The sequence below is a fragment of the Podarcis liolepis genome, assembly GCF_965112155.1.
Source record: "Podarcis liolepis genome assembly, chromosome: 1".
NCBI lineage: Eukaryota > Metazoa > Chordata > Lepidosauria > Squamata > Lacertidae > Podarcis > Podarcis liolepis.
In genome coordinates, this window is record NC_139554.1 from 86,215,653 (window position 1) to 86,243,349 (window position 27,697).

A 27,697-nucleotide genomic window follows, 5' to 3' on the forward strand; every position below is an offset into this window, starting at 1 on the left:
TGAGTTTGTAATTTTTTTCCTTTAAAGATTATTTTACAGTTTGAATCACACAAAAAGGCACTTTTGATCTGGAATTGTGATTTTCTTACACTCTCTCTTCCATTTGTTAAAAAAGATCAGCTTGTGGTCAACAGAAGATACACAGCATGAGTCTGAACAGGTGTGAGTGGAGAGGATCTCCATCTCCTCCTCCAAAGGCAATCGCTCGTGCGGGGGGGGGGGGAGCTAGGCATTGTGGCAGGGATGGGGAAACCTGTTGGACTCCAACTACCATCAGCCTCAGCCAATAGCCAAGGATGATGGGAGTTGTAGTCTAGCAACATCTGAAGGGCCACATTCTACCCCTTGCCAACCTGCATTAAGGACCTTCCAGAGGGCAGTAAGGCATAGCTTCAATAAGAAGCTTGTGGCCTGAGAATCTGATGGGACAACTTTCTCTGTCACCCCAGAAAACTCAAGAGGGCAAAATGAGCCATAGTGACATGGCTAGTTGAAAACGTGTGGCTCTTTGTAGTTTCCAGGTTGGCACTGAAAAGGTTATCAGCTTTTACTTTTCCCAATAAAGCATGGAGTTTCCCCAATACTGCATTAAACTTGCTCGCTGTCACTGAATCTCTGCCCCAGGCATGAGGAACCTGTAATTCTCTCTTGCTGGACTCCAACTCCCATTGGCCCTAGCCAGCACTGCCGATGGTCAGGAATGATGGGAGTCGGAGTTCAGAAATGCCTGGAGGGCTTCAGGTTCCTCGGTACTCTTCTACTCTCTCTCCTTTGCTGCGAATAAAATAAACGAGAGGAGAGAGGGGTGCAATTTAATGGGAAAAGGAGAATAGCTTCACTCTTGAGCAAAAGCCATTCCCCTGTAAGGATGGGCTTGCTAGCTACTACCTCCGCAAGTATCATTTTTGGTGTAAATAGCTAGCATCCAGTGAGAAGGGGGTAGAGGTGGATGGACAGAAACAGAGAATGTGTCTGTAGTGAAACAGGGAAAGGGAGATGTGAACAGGTTTGGATCTTCCATAATCTGATGCAGGTGGAAAAACAAATTAAAGGTGGAATAAGTGTCTTATCCTAACTACTGGCGAACTACGCTTAATTAATGCTGAGCTTATTGATGTGTTAAAAATGAGGAAGGGGAAATCGGCAGGCGTTTGGAGAAGGGGGAGCATACTCTCTGACAGAGGTGTCCACTCATGGGCAAAGATCACTCGCACCTTTTACACCAAGAATAATGGCAACCAACCAAACAAAAACAATCACCATCTCCCAGGAACGTTGTTAAAAATACAGCTATAAAAATCCTCAGATGGTTTCCTTCCCCCCCCCCCAATCCCGTTTCATTGTTTTTTATTTTCCATTTTCCCTAAAATATATACACATTATACATATTTATATAATCTAAAAATGTGCCCAGTTAAAATTCTTCTTTCCACATTCTGTAAAAAATTAAAATATGTTTTTTCTGCGGGGGTGCACAGGGCAACTCCCCACACAGAGGGCTTGTCTGGATGAAGCTCAGACTAGGAGCATTTTGTCTGTTGGGCATTGCAGATCATGAGTGACTCACGGCCTCGAGCAAACGAGCACCTCAACACTGCCAGACTAGAACAATTGCTGAATGTTCTGTGCAGAAGGATGAAGAGTTTCTGCCATACCACGCTGCAAGAGACTGGAGAGGCCAGTGGAATTTGATGCAATTCGGATGGTACAAACTTGGCCAAATGTAGCTACTCCAATGGGAGAGCACTGGGTAGAGCAGGTGTTTGTGGCAACTTCAACTCAGAGTCAAAAACAAAGAGACATGTAGAGCAACTCCATGGAAGTTTAATCAGAGGCAAGCCCCAATGCATTAAATGGAACATGTCTCTCAAGAAAGGGTGCACTCAGTTACAGCCGCAATTCCCCCACAGCCCCAAGAGTGGTTTGCATCTTAGACTGTTGCTGTAAAAACAACAAAGTGTTAGCACCTAAGGTACCACCAAACTCTTTGTTGTTAATTTCACTTGACTTTGGTACAGATTAGATTAAAAGATATTATGCCTAGGAATCTATTTTGTTTTGTGCCACTTTGGCATGATTTTACCCTTGCATTTAAATAAAAAAGTCATTTGAAAGTTCACTATTTAAATACATATTTAAATGTGCATTTTCTCTCAAAATACCTATTTATACATTTAAAATGCTGAGAGAACTGTGCTGCACATTCAAAGAAGGGCTGTGGGGAGCTGTTTTGATCCATCTGTGAGCCTAGGAGGTGCAAATCAGGGCTTTTCATGTAAGAACCTGCAACCTTCCTCAGGCATCCTAAGGAGCGACTATGGATAATGGGTATCCTGCATCCTACTGGCATAAATGCTACAAATATGCAAGCAAGAAAAAGGAGGGATTTTTTTTTTTGTTTAAGAACATTTTCTTTCTAGGGAACGCTTGGGATTTCAATGGAGAGTGGAGGTGTATGTGTGTGTTGTGGTAGTCTTATTTTTACTGTTCCACTGGAAAAAAAGTTTATACACAAGAAACTTTTTCTGAAAAGATATTTCCCTCCTGCCTGCTCTCATTGCTTGGTTTTAAATTTGGCAATACTAAACACTGCACATTCCAGAGGGATAAATCCAGCAGCAGCTCAGGTGTGGGGAAGCTTTGGCTTTCCAGGTGCTGCAAGCATGGCCAGTGGCCAGGGATGCTGGGGGTTGTAGTTCAGCAACATTTAGAGGGACAAAGGCTCCCCACACCTGCAGTAGCTGCTAGAAGCAGGAACGGCCCTCCAGTTGTTGCTGGACTGCAACTCCCATCTACCTTGACCATTGGGCCAGGGCTGGTGGGAATTGAAGTCCAACAGCATTTGGAAGGGCAGAGGTTCCCAGCTGCTGTGTTAATGAATGCCACCCCATGCTCAAAGGTTTCTAAGCATCCAGTATCCCCCATAATGTCCAATCTGGCAGTGATGAGGTACTTCCACTATGTTACAACAGCAATTTAGTAAGACTTAAATAGAAGGTCATAGTTTGCTGCAAAGGACTGCTTGCTTGCACCCTGGCAGTGAGGTTCAGCAATGCGCTTTGCTCTGACTCAGCGGGCTACTCCAGGAGCCACTACTGAGAGCCAAATCCTGCCCCATTCCTGAAACATTCCATCCTGAATGGGCTGAGGCTCTGAAGAGCCCTGGCATCATGTCCTTTCTTAACAAAACAGCCAAGAACAATAGTAAAAAAAAAAAAAGGCACAAGGTTTTCTTGTATCCAAAAAACATTTTAAGGCAAATTCAGAGTGGCACTGGAAAGAAACCAAGGCAAATCCATTATCTTGCAGAACAGATTGGCAGAGGACCAAGGCAATTCTACTCTGACTTAAAGATTCTCTTTCCTTTTAAAAAACAGGCTTTCAAAGCTGCTGGGCAAAGTGGGGGGAAATATGGTTCAAAGGGAAGGAACGGCCAGCTTGATTTTGGCCAAAACCACCTTTGGGAACTTGAAGTGGCTGGACTGTCGGCAAAGCATTGGAAACAGAGGCGCCAGCCGCCAACACAACCCAGCATTGTGCGTCCATCCACTCTTGTCTCTTTAGGATACCAACAGGTCCATCACTTCCAAAAGGCACAATTTCCCCCACATGCCTCAAAAGTCCAGGAGGAGAATTCCAACCACAGCCCAAAGGCAAGAGTTGCACCTCAATGCCTTGTAAGGTTTGAAGGCACTACAGCATAAGAGGAAAACAAATAAACCCACAGCGGCAGAGAAAGAGATTGACCCCTCTCCCTGTATGGCCTATGCACATGTGATTTATGGTCACAGGAAGGGCTGAGTTGAAGGAGCTGAAGAATAGGCCTTGGAAAAGCCAGAGGCTGAAGGAAGAAAAGCTCAGGGCTGGCGTAGAATATAGAAAAGCATCAAGGAGGACAACTGAAGTGAGTCATACATGGGTACTGCAGGTCAGTGTCACCAACCCACACTCTTAAGCCTCAGAGTCTTTGAAGAATTTATTCTGGGTCAAACCTGATTGTTCAAGGTGGCGGCCTTCCTCCCTAGCACAGATCAACCAGCAGCACTTACTTTCCTCTCAGCCATCTTCACAAACCCATCTCTCATCTCAGACCCCTTCTCTACTAGCGATTGATATTGTGAACCATCTTTCTCTTGCTCCAAGAAATCAAAGCTTCAGGCATTCTCTCCAGATAGAATGAAGGATGGGGTTAAGGCAGGCGATCTGGGGCTGGTATAACCACTGGATTGGTCACTCCCTCCCCTCTCAAGGCACCTGTCACAGGGCCCTGTTGACAAAACTGACAGAGCTAGTTTTATCTTGCGTCTCAGCGGAGAAAAGCTTCTCCCCAAACACACCAATTTCTTCCCTCTCACTCCTCAAGTATCTCTTTTCCTCCTCTGTTGGGTTGCTACCAGTTCCAAAAAGTTAAGTAAAACTTGGGATTTTCCTCTCCAAATCAGGATTTTCTCCACCAAGGGGAGGGAGAAACAACTCCAATCCAGTATGCACCCCAAAGGAGAAAACTTATTCAACAATGGCAAGTAAGCTGCATCCAGTTTAGGACCCCTCAAACGTTCAGCCAAAACCCACCAGCTTTGCCTGTCTTTCTGAAGCAGAAATGCCCTCTCTCTTTGGCAAGATGCAACAGAGTCCCTCTAAATGTTCAATCCACTTTGTATTTCCCCACATCTTTCCAGCCCCCGCTTTATCCTGAGTCCTGCCTGTTCTCTTTCGTCTCCCCATCCCAACTTCTCTCAGATACTTCCCACCTGGGGTCTCTCCCTGCCTCCAGTCAAGTCAGTGGCCGCCACCACCACAAACAGAGCTGGGACACTTATAAGCCCAGAAACCTAGGCCTCAACACCTAATAAAGAAACAGGAGGAGAAGATGCAAACAGTGGTGAGATGCAGTGGGTACCTGGGACCGGTTCTTGTGTAGCACCCCCGACCTGGTGGCAGGGGAATGGGGTAGGGTTCTGGTTTCCCCCCCTTGATTAGAGGAGAAAGGACCACAGGTTTGGTCCCACTTGGTATGAGAGGGGCAGGGAAAACTGGGCTGAGGTCATAGTCTCCTCAGCCCATTATTCAAGGGGGCAAACCGTTAAAAACACAGCGTCAAAAGGGGTTTCCTCTCTTTGGAGATGAAGGTCACACTCGGACACTGAGAGAGAGGGGTCCTGTCCTGCTGCACCACCACGGAAACAAGCGCTCTCTGATGACGCCCCCTGCAGGGTTTCTTGTGCTCTGCACTGTGCGTTGAGGCTGCCAGGGGCTAGGCTGAGGGAAGGAGCAGGCTGTCCTGCTCAATGAAAGGGAAGCAGCTGAGACGGGCAAACGCCCCTCCTCTCCTCTCCCCTGCCCAAAGCTCCCCTGCGGTCACTAGCTGCTAGTCCGGTGCTGCTTTAGCACTGTATAGACGTCGTCCACTTTGCTGAGTCTCTCAAAGAACGGCAGCAGGTCCAGGAGCTCCGTGTCAGCCATGTTGTCAAACCACGAAGCCACAGGCACCTGCCACGGTGGGAGAAGGGAAGCGGTTAGGAGGCAAGTACGTAATGCATACAACAATGATAATGAGTTGTAGGTAGGCGTGCTTTGAGCCCAGAACACTGCTCTGGCTGCCACCAGTGTGCAAACAGTGAGAACAGTGGGGCCAAAACCAGGAAGCAGAGCCCCACTCTCCCCATCATGGTGCATTGTGGGAATGGAAGAATGCCAGCCTAGTGCAAGAGCAGCCCAGACACACAGAGTCTCCCTCCGCCTTTTGTTGAGGCAGCTCTGCATAAACTGTGTTTGCCCAAATGTAAGGGGAATCTTGTAGAGCTGCTTTTGCCAACCTGGCCCCCTCCAGCTCTTTCCGGAGCAATTTTAAAACATCCCTGTTTACCCCAGGCATGTGATATCTGAAAATATGCTGCTTCTGGCAACCGCTGGCTGAGAGTGTGTGGTTGTTCTTAGCTATTTTTAAAATGCTTTTCAATGAGGTTCTTACAGGTGTGTTTGCTACCCTGGGCTCCTGTGGGAGGAAGAGTGGGATATAAATTGAATAAATACGGTGATCCTAGTAATCCAACTCCCCTCGGCCGCAGCCAATGAGAGTTGTAGTCCAAAAGAGCTGGACGGAAGCAGCTTGGTGAAGAGGAAAAGGGAGAGTGCTGCAGCCAAGTGCAAGAGGTCATCCCAAAGAATGGGCACGTGCACCATCGCACTGAGGTCCCCCCCTTGCTCTGTTCTCCACCTGTATATTTTAAGCTTTGCTCTAGCATGCAGCTCTGTGCAGCAGGGTGGAGAAAGTGAGCCTGTACAGCTACACAACCCCCTCCTCCTGCTCCGCATTCCCAGCAAAAGCCAGGAAGCTGATGGCTACCTGGCCACTTACAGCATTATCTGGGTGGAAGACATAAGAAGCAGGCGAATTGTCCACTATGATGATCCGCGTCAGGTCGCGGCCCAGGCGGCTGAGGTCCTTGACGTAGTTTCCACGGTGGAAGACGCACGACTCGCGGAAGAGGCGGGCACGGAAGGCTCCCCACTTATCCAGCAGGTCAGCCACGGGGTCTGCATACTGGGGTTGGGAGGAGAAGGAGAGTCAGTTTGACCACACTCAGGTGTGTGTGCCTATTGCAAGGGATGGGACAGGATGGAACTGCTCCACTTGCATCCACGGAAGCCCGCATCACCTTCCTCTGATGATTAGATTTCTGTTTCTTCCATCCCAGCAGGTAAGTGTGCGTATTCCCTGGGTTCTCGGCCAGTTTCCCTTGCCCAGGTAGAAGAACGGGGGCTAGGTTAGAGGAAAAGAATCGCTGCAAACCCTTTCCTCAGAGTGCTCATGCTTTACATTCAAGCTCCTCCAAATGCTTTATTGCAACGCACTCACTTTAAAAAGTTGTCCTCTCCTGACGACTTAATCCAGCTCTAATCCTCGATGGGAGGCTAACCTCTCTACTCCAGTTTACAGTAGGGATGAAGGGCTCTGTATTTCTGTTTGACAATCCACTGCAGAAGAAAAACCAGTGCTTGCCTGCCCAATGCAGCTTGCTTTTTCTTCCCAGCGCCTCAAGTTTCCCCAATGAGCCCACTATCTGGGAGTGGTAGGAGCAGGGGAGGAGTCTGAAGTCAACAATCACCCTTTCCAGTGTGGAGGTGGGAGGAGGAGAATCTCACCTTTGCCAGACTAGCGGTGAAGAGCACACACTCGAAGAGCTCACCCATCCGTCGTAGAAACTCATCCACATGCGGTCGCTTCAGGACATACACCTGGGGAGGGGAAGGGAGAGTATGGAGGTGGGGTCGCAGGGCACAAATCTGCTCACTAGCTAGCTGAAGCATGGGGAGTTCCCACCCAGTCTTCCTGGCTAGCGAATACCACGGGTACCATGTTGTCCTTCTCTTCAGCAGGTTTAGGTTGAGCATCAGAAACCCCCACCCCCAAGAGTGGAAGAAGAGACTGGCTGGTGGAACAAGTTGCCCAAAGAGCACACAGAGATTTAGGAAGGTGTCTCTCATACCAGATCAGGCTATTTGTCCATTGAGCCCAGTGCTCCGTACTCTGACTGGCAGTGGCTTGGGGAGTGGGGTGTTTGTCACATTATCCTTCCAGACTTGAGATGATGGGGTCTGAATCTGGGGCAGGTGCTCTGTCCCCTAAGCGATGACTCAACCACAACATGCGGCTGTTCAGGTACAGACGCCTGAGTCCAAAACACATATGTCTGGCTGCAAGTGCGACAAAAAACAGCCAGTCTCCAAAGCTTCAGTGGGAAGAATTTGGAAAAGGAGGATACAACACAGATTTAATATTAGTTCTTAGTATTTGAGGACAGGTTGGCAACTGATGCGAACTATCAAGATGGCTTGTGGACATCAGAAAGGAATACAGGTTGGAGAAACTTCTGTGAAGGATAGTTTATCCAGGCCTACATGAAAGATTGGCTCTAGAGGTCCTTGTTAGCCTTTGGAATCCAACTCTAGGATCTCACACATCCCAAGACAAGATACTCTATGACTTTTCACCTAGTATCCTGATTCCACCCAGTATCCTTGGCCTGGCTCCCATGCACGGGCAACTTGGTACATCAGAACAAGAGGCTCCTTTACTTCCTACATTTCAACATGCAGCACTCCATGGTTAGATGTCCCCTCTGAGATACAAAGTGTGTGATAAGAAATGGTGTGGCTGGTCTAGATCACCCAGGAACCATTCAAAGCACCTGAAAAGTGTCTTCAGTGGATAAATTCCTCTTCAAAGGCTGATGGTACGGAGCTGTAGTATCCATCCTGGCTGGTGCTGCTGGCTGCCTCCAAGGCCAAGTAATCGAGAACAGGCTGACTGCAGTATTCACAGCCTATCCTGGATTACTTGAACCTGGCCACCGCCTTTCTAAGTAGGGATGGCAAATATGAACGAAAGGGGTGCAAAAGTTCAGCCCCATCCTCCACCACAACTGACCCCCAAGCGGTTTCCTTCCTTTTCCTGAGCGCTGCATACCAGCGCCTGCCACATAGTCACCTTTGGCGATTCAACATCAGCTATGAAATGCAGCAACCCCCTTTTGAGAATAGCACTGCCAATACCAGAACCCCTCTTTTTACCCATTAGGCTCTCCCGGCAGCATCCATACCTGGTGCATGACCCCGTCAATCTCCACTGGGATGATGAAATCTGCATTGTTCACCGGCTGGGAAAGGACAGAGTTGGGAAGTTAGACCTCCTCTGCTGGGTTCCTCTGCTCTTCACATCTTCCCCACTACCAGGGTTGATTCTCATAGCCGTACTCTCCCATCATATAAGATTAGGTTTCTGCAACAAGGCCATCTCTAGACTTTGGTGCTTCCTGCAAGTGAGCCATTTTGCTCCCTCACACCGTACATCCTCTCCACCTGCCACCGTCTCTCAGAGCAACTGGCACTAGCACACATCTTTGGCAGCAGGAACTGAAGATGGCTCCTCTCTTACAGAGTGGTAAATGGAGCCTTCTCCTGGCCAGCAGAGCTAATGGTCAGCGGTGGTGGGAGTCTGGCAGCATCTGGAGGGACAGGTTCCTCACCGCTGCCTTACCCACTGCTCCAGAAGAGCTGGTGGCAGCTGGTTAACCAGCAGCTGAAAGGCAGCACAAGGTCCGTACGGTGTAGCGAGGGCTGTTTCTGTGCAAAGCACAACCAGGGCTCTTGGGTTTGCCAGGAAAGGAATCCAGAGGCCTTTACTTCCAGGATTTATATGCTACCCAATAACAAAAGGTGGCTTACAACAAAGAGAAACTATTACATTTTTAAAAATGTTGTCATGGTAGGAGAATAGGTAATGGCAAAAAAAAAAAAAAAAAAAAAATCCCTCCAGATTTTGCAAACCTGAATGGCAGATTCCATTACCTGGAAAATATCAAATTGTGCAGCCTGGTTATATCATGAAACTAAAGACAGCTAGGTAGAAATGCACTTAAAATGCGGTGCAACTCAGGATGAGCAAACTGAGAAATGGAGCTACACATTCTGTAGGTGCTTCACCTAGCTCTGGTCCAGAAGGATGAGAATATTGGATTAGGGAAGAGAAAGGTGGGAGTGACACCTCTGGATTTTATTCCCAAACTTGGGAAGCGGAGGAAGGGGGGCGCGTGCGCTAGTCATTAAAGGGACGGAGGCAGGAGTTAAAAGTGTCTTGGATTCTGCACTAAGGAGAGGATAATCATGTGAACCTCCTTGATTTCCAAATAGTGGGGATGTGGATTATAAATTCTCTTAAAATTTATAAATAAAGCTGTCTGGATGGAGAGTCAACAAAGGCTAGAGCAGGCAGTGGGGTGTTTGTGTGCAAAACAGTTGAGAAAGGACTAACCTTAAAGGAGCTATGTACCAATGTCTCATCCAGGTCAATGACCACACAGATTTTGCTGGAATCTTGAGGCTTGGTTTCTGGCAGGAGGTATTTGACAGTAGCCTGCAGAAGCACATACACACACAGGAGAAAATATTGTGAGGAGGAGTGTAGGGCACAGAGTCATGCTGTAAGGGAAGCTGGCATCTAGCAGGGCAGTGGAGATGGTGGGCTCAGAACCTGTGTTGACTCCCAAGTCTTCAAATCAGTATTTAGGGATGCTGTGGCTGGTATAAAGACCTTGGACACAGTTCTCCTGGAAAGCAATGATGAAGTCCAAGGTAGCACCAAGATAAAGGGACTGGGGACTGGAGCATCTTTTTTAAAAAAATCTCCAATCCATTCCCCATCTTGTGAACCTGCAGTTACAAATTCTACTTTGGGGAGGACATTGCGTTGGGGTGACATTGGGGTGGGAGTAGGATCTGCTCTGAAACAAAGCACAGACATTTGCAATTACACAACTGGGCACCAGAGGGCACTAGTGACAAGGATCAAGATGCTCTAGTATAGAATCCACTGGACTTTTGACTACCTGTTTGAAAGGAGCTGGTAGCTCAGCAGAGCTGGCTAACAAAGCCCCCAGTGCTCTTCCTAACTTGGCTGGCAACCTAACCCAAGCATCCTGCCATGTGTTTAGGCCCCCGGCTTCATGAAAAGAGGAAATCTAACCCAGCAACAAACCTGGAAAGGACAAACAAGAAGAGGGCTTAAATAGTACATAACCAAGGGGGTGGGCTCTCTTTCATTAGAGGTTTTTAAACAGAGGTTGGATGGCCATATGCTAGGGATTCTTTAGCAGTGATTCCTGCATTGCAGGGGGTTGGACTAGATGAACCTTGGAGCTCCTTCCAAATACCATGACTCTATAAATGCAAAAGCTCCATGTTGTACCAATAGTTAAGAATCCTTAAAACATCAGAGCACTACAAAGATTAAAAACAGACAAAAGCTAGTCATGGATTTGCCTAAGAGAGCCACCAAATGTTGCTTGTTTCACATGCAGAATATTGTGTTTATTCCTTTGGGGGTGGCTCATTGGTTATTTGTCTGTTTTCATACTCCATAGTTATAAAATGTCTGCACAGTGTTTGTGTAACTGGAGAGCTCTGCATTTCTTAATCATTAGCCCTACACACACACACACACACACACACACACACACTTACTTTTCTTGCTTCTCCTTTTTTTTAATTCAAGGCAGCTGCATCTGGGGCTCTCATCCATTTCCTTCTCCCCCCATCCTGTCACTTGCCCCCCTCTCCCTTACCTGTCATGTGGCACATTGGAGGTCCTGCTGAGCTCAGCAAGGGAGTGCAGAGGGCATGTGACAGGGCCAGCAGGGGGGTGGAAATGGGCAAGAGGAGCTCAGCCTGCTTCAGCTCCTACAGCAAAGGAAAATGTAAAGGTCTATTGCCCCGATGCCTGGGGTACCAAGGTGGAAACCTTGCCTCTGTAGAAGTGCCCTCGCTGCAAGGACGAGAGGCCAGTTAATGTGTGGAAAAGGGTAACTAATGCATATTAAATGATCTGTAATGTGCACTCCAAGTCTCTTGTGAGGTGCACAGGGGCTTCATCTTGCCACATGACCAAGCCCATTAAGATTTCTAAGCACTCTCCTAGCTGCAGCCTGGCCTGAATGGTTTTGACACTGAAAATATTTGCATCCATTCAAAAGGCTTGGGAATTTTGCCCAAAATGAAATTTAAAAAAGCATCACGACTATGAATGGATGGGGAGAAGCAGAGCCTGGGAGTTGGAGGGGAAAGGGAGGCAATGTTCCTTTTTGTAAAATCTTGGAACTCCTGTAATCAACCAAGTTTGCTGCCCTAAGGGAGGGGTGAGCAGAAGGCAGATCAGGATTGAATGGTAGATCTTTGGGTCATCTGCAGAGGATCGACAAGGGTTCTTACTCCCCAAATGTTTATCAGCGAGAACAGCAAAATGGCAACATCTAAATTAGGCTGCTAAAACGAAGGAAGCTAACCAGAAACGAACTTTTGTGCGAAAGGGCTATGAGGTCCGTTCACTTCTGGTGCTGAAAACTAATTCCTAGGCTCAAAGGCCCCCTGCTCTTTAATTCCAAAGCTGTCTTTTGCACCCAGCTTTGGTTGGTAGTTCTTGGGGTTGCGGTTAAACACACACACACACACACACACACACACACACACACACACACAAACACACATACACAAAAACCGAAAGTAGATCCAGCAAAAGTCTAAAATGTCAGTTCACCCAAGAAACCAGCCCTGGCCTGCCCCACTAGATACTTAACCCTTCCCTTGGTCATTTCAAGCAAGTGATCTGCCAGCCAGCTGGGGCCTACCTTGGGCACCGATCCATTTTCCTCCACCAGGAGTGGGGCGTTGTTGTTGACAGGGATAGGCTCCGAGTTGTCATGGCAAAGGCAGCAGAAGAGGGACTGGAAGATGCTGCGGTTCCTGGGCTTCTTGGAAGGTGATGGGTTCTGAGCACCTGCATGAGAAGGAGGGGAGGGGGATGAAGGGGGGGGGGGGAGACAGAGATAAGTATAAATAAGAAGGGAGTGCTGTCTTGTCAAACCCTCGTCTTTATTCTCCCCGCTCCCAGGCCTGGCTGCTTCAGAGGTATTTTTCCACAGCCCTGCCCATAAGACTCAATCTTGCAGGTGAGACATGGTACAGATTGGGTCACTGTTGAATATACTCTGCACTTTGTCCATCTTATCCCTTTGGCCCTTTGCAGAAGTGCCCTAAACACAGTTGGAAAACTCCTGCAAGTGTCTTAAAATCTCAACAGGGGGCGCTAACAACAAGAGCTTCCTGGCCCAAGGGATATTTGCTTTCCCTCCCCTTTGTGGGTCGTAGTTTTAAGGTGCACACCAAATAAACACTTTGCACGTTCACAGAGCAGGTGTGTTTTCAACCGTGTGTATGAGAAGGACACATCTGCCATGGAACCAGTACTGGCTGTGGCTTCCTGCACAAGGCCAAGAACGTACACTTGCCATTCTGAGAGAGAAAAGAATAAACCATGGGAAGTAGAATCAGCCACAGGTCCTTGGAAGACATCCAAATCAACCCATCACCAAAAGCAGGCCACAGTTCTGTCAGCTAGAGAGGTCCATGCATCTGGCCAATTAGAGAGGAAGATGGAAGGCGGGAGGTGCCAAATATAGCCAGGCCAACTGCTCTGACACAGATGGGGAGCTTGCAGCCCTCCAGATGTGACTCCAAAACTCCCATCAGCCCTGAACCAGAATGGTCAATGGATGAAAGCAGCTAAGGAAAAGGTGAATTTTATGCTAGGGAGCACTAGGAAAGGAAAACAAAAGTGCCAATATCATAATGCCATGGTAGAAATCTATGGTGCAACCGGACTTGGAATACTGCATCCAGTTCAGGTTGCGTCACCTCAAAATGGAGTGCAGAGAATTTGAAAAGGTTCAAAAAAGGGGCAGCTAAAATGATCGAGGGCATGGAGCACGAGGAAAGTTTGCAGTATTTGGAGACGTTTGGTTTAGAGAAAAGGTGACCACAGAGATCTATGAAATTATGCATAGTATGGAGAAAGCAGATCGAGAAGAGTTTTGTGCACTCTCTCGTCATCCGACACCTCATAGACATCCAGTGAAGATGAACTATGGAAGATTCAGGACACATAAAATAAAGCACTGCTTCACAGAGAGAACAGTTAAACTATGGAACTCACTCCTCAGGAAACAGCGATAGCCGCCAACTTAGATGGATTTGAAAGAGGATTAGGCAAATTTGTGGAGAAGGCTCTTGATGGCTACTAGCCACGATGGCTATGCTCTGCCTCCACAACCAGAGGCAAGCATGCTGCATGCTGGAAGCCACAAGAGGGGAGAGGCTCTTGCGCTCGGTTTCTGCTTGAGGGCTTCTTCCCCCAGGCATCTGGTTGGCCACTGTGAGAACAGGATGCTAGACCAGAGGGGCCGCCGGGTGGGATGTTGATACCATCTAGGTAAGGGAGGAGGGTTTGCCGGTGGGATGGGCAGTGAAGGAACAAACCAACTAAAAAGGCTCAAATCCTACCTGGTAAAAGACCTGCCAGGATTCAAATATTTGCTATTATTTCCAAGGTTTTGGCTTTTTCAGTAGAACGGATGTGCTGCAGGGGCCCCTTCCTTTTGCCTATCAGAACAACAACAACAACAACAAAACACACAAACCACTCCATCTTCTCTTCCTACTTCTCACACAAACATCCTCTTCTGGGTCTAGGCAGATGGGAAATATGGTCTCGCTTTTCCTGCCACCTGCCAATCTCTCTCCTGTCACACACATGCTCCAGGCACCTGGAGTACTTGAGGAGTTTTTAATCACATGCCATTGCCAAGGTTCTGGATTAAATTCACTTTCACATCTAATCCCTTTGCTTGTGAGCAGCTCCCGCTCCATAATCCGGGCCCCAGATAATGAGATTCTCCTCTTGGAACGGCCTGGATCTTAAGACGCCAAAGCTGTGGGCTGGGAGCGAGCGGCCAAGGAGGTGCAAGGGGGCGGGGAGTTGGCAGGCCCTCCTGCAATCCCCATCTCTGCAGGCGCTGCCTTTTCAGCTCCCTGCTGTTCCAGGTCCCCAATTCTGCCAGTCCCAACCAACAGAGCTCTTGCTATTCCGGAAACATCCAAGATGCAACGGAAGAGCCATAGCTTACTGGCAGGGCGCCTGCCTTGAGCGTAGAAGGTCCTGGGCTCAATTATTGTCACCTTCGGTTTTATAAAGAAAAGAGGCAGCAGCAGGTGATGGGAAAGGGTCCCCTTGGCTTGAGATCCTGGAGGACTGTGGGCTGCTAGTCTCAATAGCTATGTTCTACCTTTAGTGTCAAGAGGCAGTATTGCCCCCCGAATTCCAGTTGCTGGGAATCACAAGCGGGGAGAGATGTCCTGCTTGTGGGCTTTCCATAGGCATCTGGTTGGCCACTGTGGGAACAGGATGCTGGATTAGATGGGCTGTTGGCCTGATTCAGGAGGGCTCTTCTTATGGTCATCAGTGGGGAAGAAATCTGAGCTGGATGGACAAGGGCAGAACTGGCATCTGAACCAGCTATTTAGCCTGCTATATGGAAGCCGCAATGAAGGCTCATGCAACCCTGCGTCAAGGTGGGTTCCTCTGCCTTTACTTTGAACGACTGCCTCAACACTATGTGAAAAACAAAAACAGGTATTCTCCAAAAATTAGTCAGTAGCCATGAGGGAGAGGTTGAAGAGGGTGCAAGCGGGCGAAGTGTAGGCAAAGAGGGGGACAGCCTTTCAAATCCTGCAAGATCAGAGAACCAAGAACCTGCACAAGACACGGCTTCAGATATCTAGAGTTGCCGTCGGCCCTACGTTGCTGCATGTAAGATGATGTGCGGAGCTCTTTTAGCGAGTAAGGTCATAAATTGATGTGCACAAACAAAAATTGGAGGGAAGGACTAGCCAGAGGTAACACACGTCTTGCAGTTTTATCTCTTGCTGGTTGCGCTCACATACATTATCTTTCATGTGTGAAGGAGGAAAAGGGTATTGCTTCTCTGCATCTCAGAGCTCTCACTAAGGGGACGCAGCTGGGGTGCAGAGATGTACCACTTCAGGCTGTAGGTGGAGGCTTACATGACTAAGCGTTCATCTCTTTGTGTGTGTGTGTGTGTGTGTGTGTGTGTGTGTGTGTGTGTGGAAATATATGTCCAGAAAGACAACTAAATGTCAAGGTGAAGAGTTCCAGCCTACACTTCTCTCAGACAAGCTAGCTTTCCAGGCACAATGATTGATTGATTTGCTTTCAAGTTACAGTGGTACCTCAGGTTACATAGGCTTCAGGTTACATACGCTTCAGGTTACAGACTCCGCTAACCCAGAAATAGTGCTTCAAGTTAAGAACTTTGCTTCCGGATGAGAACAGAAATCGTGCTCCGGCGGCACAGCAGCAGCAGGAGGCCCCATTAGCTAAAGTGGTGCTTCAGGTTAAGAACAGTTTCAGGTTAAGTATGGACCTCTGGAACGAATTAAGTACTTAACCTGAGGTACCACTGTATATTAGCTCCCATGTGCACGCTAATGGAGCACAGTTCAGTTGCAGGTTTACCACCACAGTGAGGGCCAAAACGGATGTAAAAGCAGCAGGGGCACAAACTCCAGGGGGTTGAGCTCTTTTGGCCTCTCCAATAATTTTTTTTTGGGGGGGGGCTAGAATCCCCCCCAATGTTCCCAAATGTCAGGAGACAGAGGAGGCCGAATGCGGTGCCAAGCGTAGCTTCAAGGTCTGGCTGCCAAGTGTGAGAGAGGAGGAGCTGCCGGCTACTGCATTCAGCTCCGCCCTCTGGTTGCCCGTTGCGTGCATGGTGTCATGCGCGTGATCTGGGCCCCTCAATCTTTGGCACAGCTTGGCACCCCTGAAAAGCAGCAAACCTGTGTGCAGAGTAGCGGCTTGCCACCTAAATCCCATAAAGCAGTGGGGGCACATATGCATGAGGTTTGGCTTTAGGTTCACTTGCAGCAAGTGTCTTTAACTGGGGGGGGGGGAGTACAGAAATACAGAAAGAACAGCAGTAGGGGAAGAACAGCATCAGGCTACCCTAGTGACTTATGCATTAATGCCCACTTGTAGTTTGCAGGTTATGCAAATGGTGTTTCAGGACAAGCAGTGAGATGTCAGAAGGCAGAATGGCAATATTGGACATGTTGATCCAGAGGTGACACATTGTTCCTATGCCAGCGTATTTGCAATCTCGAGAACTGTTTGTCTTGTATACTTAATCACCATCCCTGCATTGGGCATATTTTATTAGGTACACCATGTTCTTTGGTTGGCAGATATACATTGTAAATATGCAGCAAGGGGGAGGGCTATCCCTCTTCCTGTTTGGTCCTCATTTTCGCAACAACACGGTTGTTGTTCTTTTTACTGTCAAGGGCAACCGGAAGGAAACAGCACAACCTTTTTAGCCCCTGCTGTTGGGGAATTTTTGTTAAAAGCACATTTCTGTATTTAAACCAGAAGGCCGAGTAAAGCAGTTTCAGCTAACCACCTATACAGCCTTTTAAAAAAGAAAGGAAAAAGAGAGACCTGGGACGCGTAACATGAATACAAAACACCACCTGAATATTTGCTGGGGCTTCAAAGCCTGAATACTGAGCAGCTGCTGAAGCATAAATGCAAGGCAATGTGTCAGTCACTGGCCAGACACTTGTGAAACAGTCACACACACCCCACAAAAAGAAAAGCACAGCTCCACCGCCTCCCCACGGCCTGCCATCCTGGTTGAGAAACAACATCCCAACTCAGAATCTGCTGTAACATCTGATCCTTACCAAAAAAAATAAAAAATCCCCAGGGAGAAATCACTTCTGATTTCCCAATGCAAACCAGAATACTGCTATTGTAAGAGGATGGTGTGGATGCTATACATTGAGTTTCCCTAGGCAGGATAACAAAATGATGCATAGGAAGCTGCTTCATACAGAGTGAGATCACTGGTCCATCTAGAGTAGCATTGTCTACACTGATTGACACTGGGACCTTCTGAATGCAAGCCTGGTGCTCCACTCCTGAGCTACAGCCCCTTTCCTCTCTTCGTTTTGTTTTTGTTGTTCCACATCTGGCTCATGGCCACTCTTTTCAGCAGATGCCACAGATTTGTTTCTGGGGGGAAGAAATCAAAAGAAAAGGTGGCACCGCCACAGAGAACTATGTCAAATTATGTCCCCATAGGGAAATATGCAAATCTAAAGCAATATCCCATTAAGAGCAGAACGCAAAGCAGGTGACCATAATGATTCCTTAGAAGACAAAAGCCTGTGCACTCGAAAGAAAACAAAATCTTTATCATTTACACTTCAGACATAAAAGCAGGCAAGCCCAGTTTCTGACCCAACAAGCTGTGTTTTATCATTGAATTTATTTATTTTTTATAATTGTACGTTCAATTGTTGTAACGTACCACATTATGCTGAAGGGCGGGGTAAGAAATTTTATAAATAAATCAATAAGCAAATGGATGCAGCTTACTAGGCCTCCGACCATTCCACTGCAGCAACCATTCCGTCAAGAAACCCTGAGAATTCATGCTCCAGTCAGAATTCTTAGCAGGGTAGAGAAGCAGTGTGTGTGTGTGTGTGTGTGTGTGAGAGAGAGAGAGAGAGAGAGAGAGAGAGAGAGAGAGAGAGAGAGAGAAAGAAAGAAAGAAAGAAAGAAAGAAAGAAAGAAAGGAAGGAAGGAAGGAAGGAAGAAAGAAAGTGCCAGTGTTATTTAATGGATGTATAGAGAGTCTCTCTCCTTTGCTACTTATTAAATTGGGAAAATAAAAGAGTCTCACTCTCTCAATATTCTGGGTGACAGTCAAGTCCTTGGACGTGCTGGTGAACAAAATCTTGAGTTTGTCATTTGTGACATTTGGGAAACCAAAAGGCTGAATTACTGAGGGATGAGATTAAAGAGTGCTGAAAGACTCACAGGAATGTGGAGTTTGTTGATGCCTCACAAGATTCCTGCTGCTCTACTTATGTCTAATAATAGTGGTACTAAATATTTTAATAGCATACTTCAAGTTTTCAAAGGGTTTCAAACAAACCCTCTAAGTAATTCTCACAACAGCCCTGTAAGGCAGGGCAATATTATCATTCCCACCTTCAGTATGAGTCAGATGGAATAGCAGTTTGCCTTTAGCCACCCTCAAATGTTAAAAAATTATTGTCTGAAATCCTGGACACCCACTGCCTGTCAGTGTAGACAATGCTGAGCTATGAATGTGAGAATGAGTCTCGTATTCAGTTCTCATCTCACAGTGCTGGGCGCACAAACAAAAAACTGTGCAGGGTGTCCTGCTGACCACTGTGTGCCAATGAGCAGAGCCATTCCCAACAGTCCACCATGTACCCAGGTAGTCTGCAAATTTCCCCTAAGCAACAAAGACTCCATTTATATACGATGCAATTCGTGTGAGTGGAGTGGCGTGTCATAAGCTGTACATAAGCCGAGACCCAGTGTGGTGTACCGGTTAGAATACTGGACTAGGACCTGGGAGACCAGGGTTCTAATTGACCTTGGGCCAATCCCTAGCTCTCAGACTATCTGAGGTCACAGGCTTGTTGTGAGGGTGAAATGGGGAGTAGGAAAACCATGTGTGTCACCTCGAGCTTGGAGGAAAAAGTGGAATATCTTCTTTTTTAAAAAAAGAAATGAAGGATGAAAATAATTTCTAAAAGCAACTCCTTGTGTGGCAGACCTCTAAGTTTTTAACCCATGCAATCTGTGTGGAGGCTTACAAAAGGTTTATCGCATGGAGCACTGTCCATTTGGTTGCTTTGCAGATACCCACATGGACCATTGCACCTATTAACTGTTCATTACTATCAATAGAATTGGTAGTAATCTTGGGTGTTATCCAGTTCAATTCCTTGGCCTTAGGCAATCGCCCCTACAATTATACTGTGCCTGAAAGGCACTGATCCAGATTCTTAATAAAAATCCCCATAGAAGGAGATGCAAATATCATTTTCCCTGGAATGCAATAATCAGAGAGTGGCTGGATGTAAACAAGTCTGGAAGATCATTTAATCCTTTGCCAGCCCAGTTCCTTCCAGATGTTTTGGACTACAATTCCCATCACCCCCGGCCAGCCCTGGAATGAGGTTGGCAAAGGCAGCTTAAGATAGAGAGAAGCAACTGTCTTTTGACAGCTTTTCTGCCTCACATAAGCATGCATGACCCTTGAAAAGGTCCCTTCAAGGACACACGTCCTTCCCCCAGCCCATCACTTAACCTGGTTGGCTTGAGAAAGGAGGAGGAGACCAAATTACCATGATCAAGGGGATAGGAGTTACCCTACGCGAGTCCAAGTCCAGGACAAAGCCCTGGCCATCCCAATCAGAGATACAAAGCATCTGAAAATTTGGAAGGCATGACAGTGGTGGCAGGTAGGGGTAGTATATTGTGGGGAAAGGGAAATATTTGCCATACTAATGAACTGAATTATGAAATACAAAATGTACTACTTTGAGAATGTGAGAAGCACTTACTACTATTTAGTAAACAGCACATAAAATTGTGCTTCTGCTATTTGGTATATTTTGATGGAGAGACAGAGAGACACAGCCACACACACACACACACACAGAGAGAGAGAGAGAGAGAGAGAGAGAGAGAGAGAGAACACATTCCTTCACTTTAATGGAAACAGAAACCTTCAATGCTCTGGTAAACAAAAGTGAAAGTTATACTTTGGGCTTAGAAATACAGCAGCCTTGCCCAACCAAGTACAGTACTTTTCTGACACTGTGTAGGACTTCAGCCTTGGCCAACACAACCAATGGTGAGTGACTGTGTGAGCTGTAGTCTGTAGAGCTGTAGTTCATAGGTAATGATAATGATAATAATATTATTGTACCCCAGCCACTTTGGACAACGTCCAACAGGATATCAAAGAACACACCAAAATATCAAACATTAAAAGCTTCCTGAAACAGAGCTGCCTTCAGATGTCTGCAAAAAGTCATGTAATTGTTTATCTCTGACATCTGATGGGAGGGTTTGCCACAGGGTACACAGAACTACCGAGAAGGCCCTCTGCCTGATTCCCTGTAACTTCACCAGAAGGGCCTCGGAGCTGGACCTCAGGTTCTTCAACTCGGACCTAAACAGACCTAGAAGAATGCTGAACTCTCTGTCTTAGCCAGCCCTCCTCAACCTGATGCCCTCTAGATCAGGGGCCAGCAACCTTTTTCAGCAGGGGGCCGGTCCACTGTCCCTCAGACCACGTGGTGGGCCAGTTATATTTTGAAAAAAATAATAATGAACTAATTCCTATGCCCCACAAATAACCCAGAGATGCATTTTAAATAAAAGGACACATTCTACTCATGTAAAAACATGCTGATTCCCGGACCGTCCATGGGCCGGATTGAGAAGGTTGCCTATACCTGCTCTAGATGTTTTGACATACCACCCCCATCAGCCTTGGGCTCAGCATGGACATGCTGATTGGGACTGATGGGGCCATAGTCCCAAACATCTGCCATGTACCGAGCTGGGAGATGCCCATACATAGTATGCCAACCGCTGCATTATCACGTATCTCCCAACAACATTTCTATTTTTTCCATATTGGACTTTGGGGCTGGAAAAATGGCACACTCTCAATGAAATCTGCCACTGTGCAGATAATCATCTTCTGCAGGTTGGGCTGAGACAAGGAGGTTAATTCAATCAGTTAAGGGTTCCAACATCAACTTGCCTAGGACATTAGTACTTAGCGGGAGGGTTGTTGTTGTTATTTGTTGAATTTATGTACCACCCTATACTCACGGGTCTCTGGGCTGCTCACAGGTTTTTATTATCCTTACACACTTTGCGTAGAATGAAGCTGCAGACTGAGGTGGTGGGACTCTGGGGTGCTTGCTTCAGAATGTAGATGAGGAGCTTGTAGCTTAATGCCCTTTCACATTTAAAACGGCATGTGATAAACTAGCATATCGTGGTGGAAGGTTAAGAGCAGCTTCCTCCACCCCATCTGATAATTTATTAAAATAATATTTAACATAGTGCTTTCAACGTACATCGCATTCTCTGCTCAGTTGTAACCCTTTCAGCACCCCTGCAAGGTTAATTCAGTATTATGCTATTCACTGTTGCAGGTAGGGAGAGACCCTGAGGGGCTGAGAGGCCTTTCCCAAAGGCCCTCTAGTGACTTTGTGGCAGAGGCCAGACTCAAACTGGGGACTTCCTTGACTTGCAGCTCAGCCTGCAGTGCAACAGCACAGAATTCTGCCACAACTCATAAGTCAGCATAATAGGCAGAGCTACTCGGAGAGCTAGATTTGTGTGGTGTGGGAAGAGAGGCTACAGAAGCTCATCCAGAGGCTTGAAAGTTGGCTGAGACACAGAAAGAGAATGTCTTATGGAGCCTACAGAAAAGCAGGTAAAAGAGCTGTACTGAATGATTAATCACCTTTTAGAGAAGGTGGGAGACAGAACTGGGCATTAAACAACTTTCTGGTCAAGCAAGAGGAAACAGAACAGGAATTGAGTGGGAGTTACAAACATGGGCACTTCCCCATTAAAATTCATAAAGTACTTTTTAAAACACACATACACACACACACACAGAGAGAGAGAGAGAGAGAGAGAGAGAGAGAACGAGAGACAGACAAACACTAGTGGAGGAAGAGGGGTGCGGGGGGAGCGCACCGCCCCCGGCAGCGCAATCCTAGTGGGGTGCCATCGCTGCTGTCCCCCCTGCCCGTGCTGGGCGCCACACCCCCCAGGACGCCCCCCAGCCCCGCCTCCGCCCCCGCCCCCGCCTGCTCTCCACCCCCTGTGCCAGAGCATGAAGCTCCGCCACTGGACACCCCCCCCCCCCCGCTTTGGAACAGGCTCCTTAAGGGGCAACCTACAAAAAGAGTCTCTTTGGTCAGCTACTGTTCCACTCACAAAACGCAGCCAGCTCCGCTTGGATGGACAGTGTGGCCTCTTGGGCGTCTCTTCTGATCTCATTACTACAGACTTTGTGTGGCACTTTTGGAAACCAGAATCGCATTGGCAGGTCCAGATTCAAGAACAAGGGGACTGTATGTGGGCAATAAGAGAAGTCTGCTATATTCTGTGTTCATGTGACATTTAGATTTACAGCCAATCCTCTAAAATAGGGCAAAGCTTTTAAATAAAGAACGTTTGGGCTATCAGGAGGTGAATTAACACACATACCATCTGCCACCAGCAGTGTCTGCACTGGAAGCAGAACCATCCTTTGAGCCCTTTACTGAAGATCCTGTGTCTAGACATGACTCTGCAGGACACTGCTTCATACAGGACCAGTACTGCACACTTTAACTGGGAACAGCGCTCCAGGGCCTCTGGAACCACCTGCTCTCCGCTACTCTTTTAACTGGAGAAGCTGGTAAAATGTGGGCTGGATGAGGTAACTGTTAGGTGGATTTGTAGCTGGTTGACTGCCCGAACCCAAATACTGCTCACGAATGGTTCCTCGTCATCCTGGAAAAAGTGACAAGTGGGGTGCCGCAGGGTTTTGTCCTGAGCCGGTTGTTGTTCAACGTCTTTATAAATGACTTGGATGAAGGAATTGAGGGGATGCTCATCAAATTTGCAGACGACACCAAACTGAGGTTAGCTAATGTTGCAAAAGACAGAATCATGATTCAGTATGATCTTAACAGATTGGAGAACTAGGCCAAAACTAATAAAAATGAATTTCAGTAAGAACAAATGTAAGCTTCTACACTTGGGCAGGAAAAACCAAATATAAGATGGGGGACACTTTGCTTGCCAGTAGTACATGTGAAAAGGTGGTCTTAGTAGACCACAAGCTTAACAGGAGTCAACGTTGTGATGCAGCAGCAAAGAAAGCTAATGCAATTCCAGGCTGCATCAACAGATGTATAGCTTCCAGATCAAGGGAAGTAATAGTACCGCTCCATTCTGCCTTGATCAAACCACACCTGGAATACTGTGTCCAATTCTGGGCACCACGTTTAGGAAGGATATATTGACAAGCTGGAACATGTGCAGAGGAGGGTGACCAAGATGATCAAGGGTCTGGAAAGCAAGCCTTATGAGGAACAGTTGAGGGAACTGGGTATGTTTAGCCTGGATAAGAAGAAACTGAGAGGATATATGACAGCAATCTTCAAATATCTAAAAGTCTTTCACTTGGAAGATGGAGCAAACTTGTTTTCTCCTGCTCTGGAGGATAGAACCCGAACTAAACATCAGGAAGAACTTTCTGACAGTAAGAAATGTTTGACAGTGCAATGGACTCCCTCAGAAAGTGGTGGACTCTCCTTCACTGGAGGCTTTTAAGCAGAGGCTGAGTGGCCGTTTGTCAAGGATGCTTTAGCTGAGATTCAGAACTGGACTAGATGACCCTCGGTGTCCCAACCTTACAATTCTATGGTTCTCTGATTCTATGCCAGGAATTGAATCTAGGAAGTTGCTCTATACTGAGTTAGACCATTGACCCATCTAACTCAGCATTGTCTACACTGACAGGCAGTGGCTCTCCCAGCCTTGTGGGGATTCCCAGCCCTACGTGGAGATGCTGGGGATTCGACCTGCAACCTTTTGTATGCAAAGCAGATGCTCTACCACTGAGCTACAGCCTCTTCCCTCTCTTTGTTTTGTTCCACATCAGGTTCATGGGCAATCCTTTAGGGAAGAAGAACAGCTCAAGGGCAGAAGGCATGTTTTGCATCAGAGAGAGTTCAGATTCAACCCTTGACCTCTCAAAAAAAGGCTGGAGAAAATCTCTTTCTGAAATTCTGGGACTGTTGCTAGACAGTGTAGACCTAGGGTAGCCAAAATGATGCCCTCCATATGTTTTTGGACTACAACTCCCATCAGCCCTGACCAATGGTCATGCAGGCTGGTGTGATGAATGCTTAAGGACCCACCAATATTCAGAGGGGACCACGTTGACCACCCCTGTAAACACACCATTGAGCCAAATGGACCAGTGGTTTAACTCAGTATACGGCAGCTACAGTGCTAGGACTCAGTACCTCACAGATTGTAGTGTGGCCCAAGCTAAACACAACTGGCCAGCCACATATAGTGGCAAGATAAAGCCCTCATTTTGGTTGTCTGCTCAGAACAGTTAACACGAGAAGAGCCTAGGTGCATCAGGCCAAAAGCCCATCTCATCTTCTCCCAGTGGCCAGCCAGAAACCCATAGGAAGCCTGCAAACAAGACCTGAGCACCACAGCAGTCTCCCAACCTGCAATTACCATAAACTATCCCACAAATACATGTCTTCCAGGGTGCATTTTTTTGTCCCATCCCTGTTGTGCATAAACCGCCAGCTTTAGGCTTTACCTTCTTGCTTCAGACAGAGAGTTTGCAAAATATCACCAATGAAAAGGAAGGCTGATAGCACCCCAGAACCCTGTCACACAGGCCTGCTCATGCCCAAACTCTCACCCATCAAACCATACACACAACACCAGCCATTTATCATCCCCTACCAAGTACATGCCAATCAGAAGGTCGGCGGTTCGAATCCCCGTGACAGGGTGAGCTCCCATTGCTCGGTCCCTGCTCCTGCCAACCTAGCAGTTTGAAAGCACATCAAAGTGCAAGTAGATAACTAGGTACCGCTCCGGTGGGAAGGTAAACGGCATTTCCATGCGCTGCTCTGGTTCGCCAGAAGCGGCTTTGTCATGCTGGCCACATGTGTATGCTGGCTCCCTCGGCCAATAAAGCGAGATGAGCACCACAACCCCAGAGTCGGCCACGACTGAACCTAATGGTCAAGCGTCCCTTAACCTTTACCAAGTACATAATCACACACCCCCACTCATTTTGGGAGCTGCAGGCAAACAGCATTTACTGAGCCCCTAGTGGGGCTTTAATATGTGATTGGGTGAAAAGTTGGCTGAGGGAGTTACACGTTGCTGCAGACCCTTTTGTGCACCACCACTACCCGCTGTCAGATATCTTAGTAGCCCAAGAGAAATTCCTGTGCCTCCCCCATTCAGAACAAATGTTGTCTTGCACCAAGGTCAGCTCACTGCCCACCTCTCTCAGCACTCTCTACTAAATGGCATTGGCTCTACCCAACTCACCCCACCTACCTTCAGCCAGAAGGCATTTTTGTTGTTGTGTTTTTAAAGATGGCCGAAAGCAGATGGGTCCAAGTGGGCACATGAACATGGGGGAGCAGCATCCCCTTTCTCACCCGCCACCAACACATCTGACCCAAGAAATGCCCCAATTTCTTAGTGAAAAGGCCTCAGGATTTCTTAACCTTGCCAGCCAGCTTCCTTTCCGACAGAGCCAAGATCACCAGGAAGCAGTGGGAGAAAAGCTAAAAGCAGCTAGCAAAACACCACACCACACTCACACCATCTTGGGCTATTCCACTCCCCCCACCTTCCACCAGCAATGTTTACAACTCACCCAGCACCAAGAGAGGGTGCTAGGAATGGCATCTTTCCTCAGCCCTATCAGAGCAACTCCTTCATAATCGCCTATCTAGTGAGCCCACGTGTGCCTCACCTAGAATGGAAAAAGGGAGGTGTAAGCTAACACCCAGGGTCAAGAAAATGCTGCTCTTGCTGGTAAGTCAGGCAAAATCTCTGGATCTCCAGGAAGTTAGAGAGAGCCACCCTGAGTCTCAATCCTGAAATAATGTTGAATTGGGAACAGCTCCCTATCTAACATCTCTGGCGCCATCAAACAAGACTCCTCCTACAGACGTGTGTTTACTAACACCTGGCACAAATCTGGGTGCAGCCCGCCCCACACCTGCTCAAAGGGGGCTTTCCCCTGCTCAAAATCTCCCATAGCAGCAAACAGCTGAACCAAAAAAACCTCACCGGTGAAAAACGCACTTTCGCTTTAAAATCCTCTAAAGCAACAACTGCCCCATAACACGCAAAGGGAAAGATGGAGGGAGATGCATCCAGGATATAGGGTGTGGGGGTTTTTTTTGTTTGTAAAAAATCAATAAGAGGATACCTTATACGCCTCCCTAATGAAGCCTGTTGCCGAAGCACAGCTTCCTCTTCGCTCAATAATGCCACACACAGTGAGGAAATCGGGGTGGGGGGAAGGAAAGCTATAGGATCCAGAATATAAAAGGGAAGGGAAGTAGGACCCCGCCAAAAAAACACACCCAGTTTTTCTCCTCACCCCACAAAGCCCTTAAAGAAATAAAAACTCGAAGGAGCTGCTGCGCCAATCCAGCATTTCAGGGCACCCTCCAACCCCACGGGGCGAGGCGGTGATTTCGAGAGCCAATACACACAGACAACACATACACGTGTGCAACGCGCCGCGCTCGCTACCTCGGTGCCTCCGTGTCCAGGGCGCAGAGGTGGACTGGACGCAACAAATCGGACAGGTTTCCTGCCTCTTGGGCCGACCACGCACCAGGGCGTTGCACTGTGGATCGATATATCAGCGCAAGAGAATGGGGAGACGGGGGGGGACGCAGCCGGAGGCAGCGCGCGTCGCCAGAAAAGCGGCTTGGCCACTCTTCTTTTCCTGCCACCGGAACCTGAGGCCGGCGTGGATTGATTTGCTCGTTCGAGAAGGGCGCGCAGGCTCCCTCAACACCCCGCTACACCCGCTTATAGACGCGCGCAAGGCGATCCTAAGCTCCCTTGTCACCGATCTGTCAAGCTGAAGAGGTGGCGCGTTATGGGAACAAGTGGCCCCCAGCCCCGTTTCTTGGCGATCTGGAGGTGGGCACCGAGAAGATGCCCTCCCGGCCCCGTCTTTGACCTCTGCCCCTCGGGGAGGGCAGTTCGCGCGGGTCTCTTTACCTTTCTCCTGCAGAGGCGTGTTCACCTCTTCCTTGCTAACCTGGGTGATAATGGACCCGCTGTCCATTAGACCAGAAGGGCAGGGCGCTCTCTCTCTTCCTCTCTCTTCCCTCCTTCCAATTGTGTCTCCGCCGCTTTGAGGAATTTTCCAGGAGTTAACAGATTGTTGTTGAGGTGGTGGGGTATTTTTTTTTGGTGGCGGGGAGCTTTTTTAAAAAAGAAAAGGAAATGAAAACGGAAGGGGAAAATAAAAGGGTGGGGGAGGGGCGGGGGGAGATGGGGAAAGGGGAAAAACAAAACAAAAAAGGGGGGAAAAGAAAAAGGCAGCGGCGGAGGAAACTTTGTTACAACATGGAGTTCCCTCTTCACGATTTTCTGATACAAACATGGAGCCCAGGCGCGGTTTCAAGCTACCCCTTAAAAGGGCAATGGCTGCGGGCCGCCCGGGATAGCCGGTGGCGGCGGCCTCCGGAGCGACCCCTCTTGGCCACCATCCGAGGGGAGGGGAGGGATTTTGTCCCCCTCCGGTCCTGGGGAGGTGGGAGGGATCCGTTTGATCCGAGTTTGAGATCGACCCGG

At 47.9% G+C, this 27,697-nt stretch overlaps 1 protein-coding gene across 1 annotated transcript; it reads right to left on the bottom strand.

Moving 5' to 3' along the window:
* Positions 1 to 27,586, bottom strand: CTDSP1 (CTD small phosphatase 1). The gene is made up of 7 exons (XM_083491390.1): positions 27,119 to 27,586; positions 12,183 to 12,331; positions 9,815 to 9,916; positions 8,604 to 8,660; positions 7,147 to 7,239; positions 6,359 to 6,544; positions 1 to 5,490 (listed from the first exon to the last, which is right to left on the bottom strand). The coding sequence occupies exons 1-7, from the start codon at positions 27,183 to 27,185 to the stop codon at positions 5,362 to 5,364; spliced, it is 783 nt and encodes a 260-aa protein (XP_083347516.1). The 5' UTR covers positions 27,186 to 27,586; the 3' UTR covers positions 1 to 5,361.
* Positions 27,587 to 27,697: the final 111 nt, after the last annotated feature.